At 27.6% G+C, this 9,771-nt stretch overlaps 4 protein-coding genes across 4 annotated transcripts in view; 1 reads left to right on the forward strand and 3 right to left on the reverse strand.

Annotated features, from left to right (window-relative positions):
- Positions 1-326: 326 nt before the first annotated feature.
- DDB_G0279053 (hypothetical protein) lies at positions 327-3,382 on the forward strand (the record flags this gene model as incomplete). The annotated part of the gene is made up of 7 exons (XM_636848.1): positions 327-466; positions 1,150-1,220; positions 1,327-1,476; positions 1,580-1,877; positions 1,971-2,273; positions 2,376-2,542; positions 2,733-3,382. The coding sequence occupies 7 exons, from the start codon at positions 327-329 to the stop codon at positions 3,380-3,382; spliced, it is 1,779 nt and encodes a 592-aa protein (XP_641940.1).
- Positions 3,383-3,497: 115 nt separating this feature from the next.
- On the reverse strand, positions 3,498-4,361 carry DDB_G0279075 (hypothetical protein; the record flags this gene model as incomplete). Its single annotated transcript, XM_636849.1, has 2 exons — positions 3,498-3,660; positions 4,321-4,361. 2 exons carry the CDS (start codon positions 4,359-4,361, stop codon positions 3,498-3,500), a joined length of 204 nt encoding a protein of 67 aa, XP_641941.1.
- A 1,197-nt stretch (positions 4,362-5,558) lies between these two features.
- On the reverse strand, positions 5,559-8,738 carry DDB_G0279055 (hypothetical protein; the record flags this gene model as incomplete). The annotated part of the gene is made up of 1 exon (XM_636850.2): positions 5,559-8,738. The coding sequence occupies one exon, from the start codon at positions 8,736-8,738 to the stop codon at positions 5,559-5,561; it is 3,180 nt and encodes a 1,059-aa protein (XP_641942.2).
- A 524-nt stretch (positions 8,739-9,262) lies between these two features.
- Positions 9,263-9,771, reverse strand: part of DDB_G0279077 (hypothetical protein) — a gene marked incomplete at both ends in the record, with an annotated part of 1,080 nt that continues 571 nt past the window's right edge. Inside the window, one exon of the mRNA XM_636851.2 lies at positions 9,263-9,771. This exon is cut by the window's right edge and continues 571 nt beyond it. Within this exon, the coding sequence (XP_641943.2) occupies positions 9,263-9,771 (509 nt within the window).

Raw genomic sequence — 9,771 nt, forward strand, 5'->3', positions numbered from 1 at the left:
TTTTTAAATTTTTAGGGTAGTTTAATTATTTAATTTGTTTTTATTTTTTTATTTATTTTGAAAAATATCTATATAAAAAAATATATGTAAATTTTAAAAATAAATTAAATAAATATGAAAAAAAATAAAAAAAATAAAAAAAAAAGTGTCAAGATTAAGAAAAAAATGAAACAATTGTTTTTTTTGATTTTTTTTTATTTTTATTCTTTTTTTATTTTTTTTTTTTTTAATTTTTTAATTTTTTTTTTTAATTTTGATCAATTTGAAATTAATTTTAAAAAAAAAAAAATTCTTTTCATTTATTTAAAATTCAAATTATCAACAACATGGCAGAAAATAATAATAATAATAATAATAATAATAATAATAATGTTTCAACACCACCACATCAAAAACCACATTTAACAACTGGTTTAAGAACTTCAAGTTCTGGTTTATTAATGGATAAAAGAAGACAAGATGAAGAGTATGTGTTTAAATATTATTTCATTTTTTTTTTTCATTTTTTTTTTTTTTTTATTTATTACAATACCTTTTTTTTTTTTTTTTTTTTTCTTTTTATTTATATTATTTTATTATTATTTTTTTTTTTTTATATTGTAATTTGTTATTGATAAATATTTTTTTTTGTTTTGTTTTGTTTAATTTTTTTTTTTTTATTTATTTTTTTTTTATTTTTTTTATTTTTTTATTTTCATCAGTATTATCCTTTTTTGTGCAAATAGTGGTTAATGAACCCACATAAAAAAACATGATGAATATTTTTTATAATCCCTTTAAGATTATAAAAAAAAAAAAATAATAATTAAAACCATTTATATTTATTGTCATTGTTGATTATTAGTATTTATATTTAATAAATGGTATTTTATTAGTTGGTCTATTTATTATTTAACCCTAAAATAAAAAAAAAAAAATAAAAAAATTATAACAGTAATAATCAATAAAATAATATAAATAAAATAAAACAAATAATATAAATAAAATAATACAAATAAAATAATATAAATAATTTAAGCAAAAAATAATATAAATAATATTAATAAAAAAAAATACTATTTAAACTTGATATTAATTTTTTTCTTTAAATTTTTTTTTTTCTTTATTTTTTTTCTTTAATTTTTTTTTTTTTTTTTAAATGATTCCTAGAAAATTTTCAGCTGAACAAGTAGCAATGGGTAAAAAATCACCAACAAAATTATTCTCAGCATACAGCTTAAGTAAGTAATTTCCAAAAAAAAAAAAAAAAAAATAAAAAAAAAAAAAATTGAAATTGAAATTGTAATCAAAATTATTAATATTAATATTCTAAAAATTATTTTTTAGATGATTTATCAAATCCACCAACAGATGAAGAATTAAATAACTATAAGGATTTACCAGCATCAAGTCTTCCACCAATTCATAAAAGAGAGAAATTAAGAAGAGTATTTGTAAATAGAGATATTAAACTCGACAGAATTGAATTCTTTGGTTGTATGTATTTATTATTCATTAATTCAAAAATAGATAGATAGATAGATAGATAGAACAAAAGTTTATTGATATTAATACCAAAATACCAAAATACCAAAATTAGTTGATATGGATTATACATTAGCAGTTTATAATTCACCAGATTTTGAAGAGTTGGCATATGATATGGTACTTGATAAACTCATTGATATTGGTTATCCAAAATCAATTAGAAAATTAAAATATGATCCAAATTTCCCAACTAGAGGTTTATTTTTAGATAGAGAACTTGGTAACCTTTTAAAAATTGATAGTTTTGGTAACATTATCATTTGCGTTCATGGTAGAACAACTTTATCAAAAAATAGAACCGCTGAATTTTATCCAAGTATGAGAGTTAGTTCTGATGAAATCGCAAGAAAGTATGTTTTATTTTATTATTTTCCATATAATCTATATATATATATAAATCTAATTAAATTATAATGATTACTAAAATATATATTGTTTAATAGTCGTTTCTATCTTTTAAATACATTATTTACATTACCAGAAGCATGTTTATATGCAGATTTAGTTGATCATTTAGAAAGAGAAAGTGGATTAAGATTGACTGAAGAAGTCGCTGATGAACAACAACAAATGAATTCACCACCATTAAGTAGTCTCGGTTCTGAGAGTGTTAGAATCGATGAGAGTAATCATCAACCAGAAGGCGATCTCTCATTTTCAAACCTTTTCCAAGATGTCAGAACAGCTTGTGATTTGGTTCATAATGATGGTAGTTTAAAAACTAGAGTATTAGATGATTTACCAAGGTATTTAGTCAAATTTATAATAATAATAATAATATTTTTTTTTTTTTTTTTTTTTTGGACCAAAACCTTAATTTTTAAATTTTTTTTTTTTCAAATATATAGATACATTAGAAAGACACCAGATATGCCAGTTTTCTTTGACAGATTAAGACAAAATAAAAATAAAGTATTCTTATTAACAAACAGTGAATTTTATTACACAAATAAAGTTATGTCATATATGATGAATGGATATAATCCAAACTATCAATCATGGAGAGATTATTTTGGTATGTATTTTTTTTTTTTTTCAATTTTAAAATAATAATAATAAATAAATAAAGTTGTAAATCCAATTACTAATATAATTTAAAATAATAATAATAATAATAATAATAATAATAATAATAATAATAATAATAATAATAATAATAATAATAATAATAATAATAATAATAATAATAATAATAATAATAATAGATGTTATTATTGTTGGTGCAGATAAACCAAGATTCTTTTCAGAAGGTACAACAATTAGAGAAGTTGATACTGAAACTGGTAATTTAAGAATTACAAATGTAAAGGATAGATTTGAACAAGGTAAAGTTTATCATGGTGGTTCTTTATCATTATTCCAAAAATTAACAGGAGCAAAAGGTAGTAGAGTACTTTACATTGGTGATCATATCTTTGCAGATATCATTAAATCAAAGAAAACTCATGGATGGAGAAATCTATTGGTTGTACCAGAACTTCAACATGAATTAGAGGTTATGAATCAACAAAAAGATACAACCATTCATTTGATGAATCTTGAATTCATTAGAGCTGAAATCTATAGAGGCTTAGATTCTGAATCAACCACCCCACCAGATATTGAAGTTCTCCATCAACATCTTAAAAATACAAATGATAAATTGAACTTTGCCTACAACAAATACTTTGGTTCCCTCTTTAAAAATGGTTCAAAATCAACTTTCTTCTCTATGCAAGTTCAAAGATATGCTGATCTTTACACCTCTGATTATCTCAATCTCTTAAACTATCCATTATTTTATCATTTTTGTGCAAATAGTTTACCTCTTCCACATGAAAGTTCTTCTTTCTCTTCTTTTGATACAAGTAATTAAATAAAATAAAAGAAAATAAAAACAAAATAAAAAAAACAAATAAAAAACTTATAATTAAAATAGAAATCTTTTTTTATTCATTTTGAGTTAAGTTGATATCCAAACTTTATCATGTTTAATTATTATTATTATTATTATTATTATTATTATTATTATTATTATTATTATTATTATTATTATTATTATTATTATTATTATTATTATTATTATTATTATTATTAATATTATTATTATTATTATTATTATTATTGTTTTTATTATTATTATAATTATATTTACTAAGAAAAAAAAAAAATTTGGGTTTATTCTATTTAAATTATAAAAATGTATATTACTTGTTTTGGTCCTTTAATAAATAAGAGTTTTTTAAATTAATATTTTTTTATATATTTAATAGATTTTGGATGTCATTTTTTTTATTTTTTATACATTTTTTATTTTCTTTTTGGGTTAAGGTGTATAATTATTAAGTGGGGTTATAGTTTGTTGTTGTGGTTTTGGGCCTTTAAACATTCTATTACCACTATTTCCTTGAAAATTATTATTATTATTGTTATTTTTAAGGTATTATTCTTTTTTAATTTAAATTATCGGATAGAATTTTAATTTAATTAAAATATAAAATTGTTATCATAATTATTAATTTTTATTAAGATATTGCTGTTGGAATGGTACTACGAAGGAGTCAGATGATGATTAATTAAATGAATTGGTAGAAGGAGATATTTTTGTCCTGATTTTGAAAATTTATAACAAAATGATTTCGTTAATTATTTGCCGATTTTTTTTTTTATTTTTAGAGTAATAATTATTATTCTAGAATAGCTAGTTTGTAACGCTTGTTGGTTAGCTTCGAGTATGAGAGTTTTTCATCTATGTTCGGTTCGTCGCTATACAGTTGATTGCATATCCAAACCTAAATTTTATGCAATATTAACGCTTTTATTTTTCTATATGCTGAATGTTCTGGATAAGTCATAGTTTACACATTTATATCCCCATTCGAAGTATTCTTTATGGAATCTAAGGTTTGCGTAATCTATGTTAATTTCATGATCCATCTTCATGTTTGGAGGCATTATTGTTTTAATTGTGTTGGTGGTTTTATTGTTGGATCTAGTTATTTGGTGTTTTCAATTTTTTCTGCGGCATGTGGTAATGTATATAAAGTTTTTCAAACTATAGGTTGTATATTCTAATGTTCTTTTACATTTAAAGAAGAGGTGGCCATATGGGTCTTCATTACATAGCATACAATTTATAAGGTGAATATAGTTTAATGGTAGACATCTTGCATGAAATCTAAACGTCGTATCTTTTGTTTTAATAAACCTTTTTTTTTTTTTTTTTTTTTTTTGATAAATAAACTATTGTAGTATACAATTAGTATATTATTTTTATTTATTTATTTTAGGTTTTTTAGTTTTTGTGAATTTAAAATGGAATGTTATTTTAGATTGGGTAATTAATAATTAATTGGTGGTGGAATTGTTGGAATTGGTTCATTTGTGATTATGCTCCATTCTTTTTTAAATTTTTTGATGGTTTAGGACCATTGGGTTTCTTTTTGAGTTTTTGTGAGTTGTTTTTAAGTGAGTTTTGGTTATAGATAATGTTCTTGAATATTCCAATTAGCTTGTGCCATTTTGATTTTAATATATCATAATCTAGTATTGTGTTTTTTATTTGATTGTTCCGATTATCAATTGATTGAGTTATATTGATGTCAAATAATGATTTGCATATCCATATCCATATTTGGTGAATAACTAATGAGATTATGTTCCAATATGCATGTGTTTTGACTAGATCAAGATTTGTGTTTATATAATTCCAGTAGAATCTGTATTTTTTATTTTGTGCGTTTTCAGCAAAATTAATAAACCAATGAACCAATTCCAACAATTACACCACCAATTAATTATTAATTACCTAACCTAAAATAACATACCATTTTAATAAACCGAAATTCGTAAAATTTTTTTTTTTTACCTAAAAGCGGTGTATTTTTATTTTTTTTTTTTTTTTTTTTTTTTTTTTTTTTTTTTTTTTTTTTTTTTTTTTTTTTTTTTTAATATTGGATTAACAAGATTGATATATGTCCATCTGTGTTAATACGAGTTTTTATTTAATATTTATTTATAGGCTTATCATTTAAGCTGAAGGGTTATTTTAATCATATGAATTGATCAAAAGATATAATATTTGGGAGAGATGATTCTGGAATACAATAGTAATTAGCTGTTGTTTTTCTTAGCTTGATCGTTGAGGTGAGAAGGATCTTAGGGTCTTTGAAATTATTATGGTCTTTTGCTGATAAGTTTTTCAGGTCTTTTGCTTTTTTGATGTATTCTAGAGTGGCCAATTTGTGCCATTTCTTTAGAAGGGAGCTGTATGATAGTGATTCATTTGTTAAAGGATCTTCACTGTATATTTGATTGCAAATCCAAATCCAAATGTTGTGGAGGATAAGGGCCATTAGGTTTCTATATGCGAATGATCTGGTTAGATCATAGTCTATTGCTTTATAGTTCCATTCAAAGTATTCTTTGTGGAATCTGTGGTTGGCGTAGTCTGCATTCACTTCTTGATCTTTTTTGGCTGTCGGTGATAATTTTGGAGTTATTCTATTAATGAAATTGTTATTTTGCCTAATTCTTGTATGGTGCCAGTTTTTACCTTTGCCTGTGGTAATATAGATGAAATTTTTGAGTTTATTTATTTTTATGAATTGTTTTGTTTTCTTGCATGAGAAGAACAGGTGACCGTATGGGTCTTTGCTCATATCTTCTTTGCAGAGTGGACATTGTTTGTTGTGAAGGTAGTTTATTGGAAGGCATCTGGCATGGAATCTAAACATTGTGTCTTTTGTTTTAGGGTCTTTTATCTTCAGTATGTTGTTGAAGAGTTGATTATAGCTGTAGCCTCTTAAGTTTAGAGATGATTGGAATTCCGTTTTAGGGATGGTTAAATTTTGGTCTTGAATTGTGGTATACCATTCTGCCAGTGAAAGTGGTTGTCCATTTTCGTTTTTTATGGATGTGAGATTATTGTTGAAGATTGCTTTTTTTATTCTTATTTTGTTCCATTCGTCTAAGTTTTCTTTTAGGTATCTGGATGTGAATTTGTTTTTTTGGATCTGATATTCCCAGCTTTTGTGATGCGATGAGTTTGTTTGTTTGGTTTCTAGTGCTAGGATGAACTGGTTTATGATCCAAAGTTTCTGCGCCAGTTGTCTCAATTCTATATTCCAAATGTTCCAACCCCCTACTTTTAGTGGGTATCTTGCTCTTTTGGTTCTCATTAAATTAATAACTTGAAATCCACTAGCATTTTTGTTGTTTGGTGCCGATAAAAACCATTCGACTAATTTATTGATTTGGTTTAATTCCTCTTCCTTAAAGTTCTCTACATATGAATAGTAGGTTAATTTAGAGAGTGCGAATGCTTTGAGGATGTTGGTTTTGGTTTTGATTGTTGAGTCAGTGGTTTTCCATAGTACTAAGGATGATCTTATTGTGTTTAATATTTCTGGCATTTTTCTTGTTATCCCTTTGCCTGTGAAGAAGTATCCCAAGTATCTTTCTGGATTTGTAGATATTGGAATTCTTTGGTTGGTATTGTCTGGGTTGCCTATAAGAATTGATGAAGATTTGTCGATGTTTAGTTTTGAGGAAGTGGCTTTGCAAAATGAATTGAAGTGTTGTAGTACTAATTCAAGTTGTTGAAAGTCTGGGACCATTGAAGCCGAGTCGTCTGCAAAGCTTTGGAATTTCTCTCTGTGGTTGCTGTTGTTTAGAGGAAGGCCAGTAATTCGGTCATCTTGTAAAATTTTTCTAGCTAAAGCCTCTATTACAAGGACGAACAGGGTGGGTGATAGTGGATCTCCTTGTTTAACTCCTCTTTTGATCTCAAAGGGTATAGTAGTTCTACCATTAATTTCAATTCTTGCTTCAGATTTGGTGAGTAGATTCATTATCAGGTTGATTATATTGGTTGGAATGTTGATGTGTTGTAGTGATCTGAGTATTGAACCGTGTGAGATCGAGTCAAAAGCTTTTTCGAAATCATATAGTGTAATTATTCCGTTAATTCTTTTATCATTACAATAGTTGATTAATTCGTTCATTGATATGATATTATCTAGAATGAATCTGCCTGGTACGAAACCTTTTTGATTGTGGTTGATCACTTTCGTTAGTATTGGGATTATTCTATTGTTTATTAGTTTTGAGTGGATTTTATATATACAGTTAGCCAGTGTAATTGGTCTTCTGTTTTTGATTAGTTCGGGGTCTCCCTTTTTAGGTATCGTGATAATGAGGCCTTCTTTGTAATTTTTGCTAATTAGATGAGGATTTCTTAGAGTGTCGTTGAATGCTGAGGCCAGTATTGGAGCTAGTTTTTCTTTGTGTGTTATGTAGAATAAGTTTGGAATTCCATCTGGGCCTGGAGATTTGTGTGGGTTCAATTGTTTTATTACTTCTAGGATCTCTTGTGATGTGAATTCATTTTCAAGGTTGTCCCATGTTGAGTCCCTGGTCACTGTCCAATTTTCCAACATTTCATAATGAGATGGTGGGTCATCTTCTTTGTAGTCATAAAGATTTGAGTAATATTTTACGTATTCTTCTTCGATCAATTCCTGTTTGTTGATTGTTCTACCTTGTGCATCTTTTACTGCGTTGATGGTGAAATCATTGTGTCTTTTCTTGATTCTCGCGGAGATGTACTTGAGTGAGGTTTCTTCGCAATAGTTGTTCAATTCTTGTTTAAGTTGTTCTTCTCTTTTTTTAGATTCATTTATTGCTGAAAGGGTTGCGAAGGCTTGGTCTTTAAATTCTGTCTCTAGTAGGGAGATTAGATTTTTGATGTTTGCCTTATTGTTGTAGTCATTTTGTTTTTGAAATTCTGTGTATAGTTGTTTTATTTTGTTTAGTAAGCTGTTGAGTTGAGAGAAGGAAATAGAGTTATGGTTGGATGACAGCTCCCTTGAATAATCGTTAAGTAGGAAGTCTATTTTCTTAAGCATTATGCTTGAGAGGATTGAGGATTTTTTTAATCTCCATCTGCGCTTGTTCATCTGTATGTTGGGTAGAGTGAAGGTGGTTGATAGGAAGTTGTGATCTGATAGAGGTATGTCATTAATTTTTGGGGGGATTAGGTTCCTTAAGTATAATTGGCTGTAGTTGATTATGCTATTGTTAAGGTATATTCTGTCTAGTCTCCTTTCCAAGATTCTTGTGAGGTTATTGTTTGTGTTGTGTATCGTTCTTGAGAAGGTGGGTCTTTTATTTAGTTGGTCCATATCCATTAGGTTATTTGAAATTCTGATGGCTTCGATTACTGTGGCCATCTCATCTGGGGATTGTGTTGTCAAGTTGCCTTGGTCATCATTTGATGTGTGATTGTCATTGAAGTCTAAACAGTTGAAGTCGCCTGCTATGATGTCGATGTTTTTATTAGGGTTAGACGTTAGGTTGTGGTATTGGTTGTTGAAGTGTTTGTTTAGTGTTGAAGCTAGTGTTTTTCTTTTATCAGGTTGGGCCGGGGCGTATATGGCCAAGATTCTCGTTGTGGTATCTTTTATTAGAATGTCTGATATTATTAGTCTACCTTCTATTATGAATATTGGTGAGAGTTTTATGTTTTGGTTGTTGTGGTTTAGTATTCCTATTCCGTTGCCTCTGTTGGTTGCGCTAATGATGGAGCCAGGAAATAGCTGGTGTGCTTGTGTTGCGTCGGCGTTGAGTTCATTGACTATGGTTAGTGCCAATGAGTTTGGGGGGGATTGGGATTTGATAAAGTCTGTTTTGTTTTTGAAGGAGGTGTCAGTGCCCCAACCTCTGACATTCCATTGGTTGATTTTGATTACTACCATTATGAGATGATATCGATCTCCTCTTGGGAGTCGTATAGCTGCGGTTTGGATGGTGAAGGGTAGATACTCTCTATGAAGCTCTCAATGATTCCTTTCCTTTCTTTTTTGACAGGTGTCTTAGGGGTGGATGGGATGTAAGGGTTGCTTCTGTTTATTGTTGGTGAGAGTTGGGTGACCTCGTTGTTTGAGTGGATTTCCTCGTTCTTGCGTTTATGTGATGGAGGGATGTTTGGTGTCTTCTCTCTGTTTTCCGAGGATGAATGGATGTTAGTGCTCGTTTTGTTGGCATTGTCTTTTTGGATGGCGTTGGATGTTGTGGTAGTGGTTGTGGTGGGTTTGACAGATTGAGATTCTGCTTGGTTTTTGGGGGGAAGAGGTTGAGAGGACTTTTTTGATTGGGCTTTTTTCTCTTGGGTTGATTGTTTATCAGACTTATTGTTTGCTGGGTTGTTTGTTTGTTGTTGTGGTTTTGGTTGAGAGGATTTGATTGCTATCCTGTTTTGGATGT

This window comes from Dictyostelium discoideum, assembly GCF_000004695.1.
Source record: "Dictyostelium discoideum AX4 chromosome 3 chromosome, whole genome shotgun sequence".
In the NCBI taxonomy this organism is placed as follows: domain Eukaryota; phylum Evosea; class Eumycetozoa; order Dictyosteliales; family Dictyosteliaceae; genus Dictyostelium; species Dictyostelium discoideum.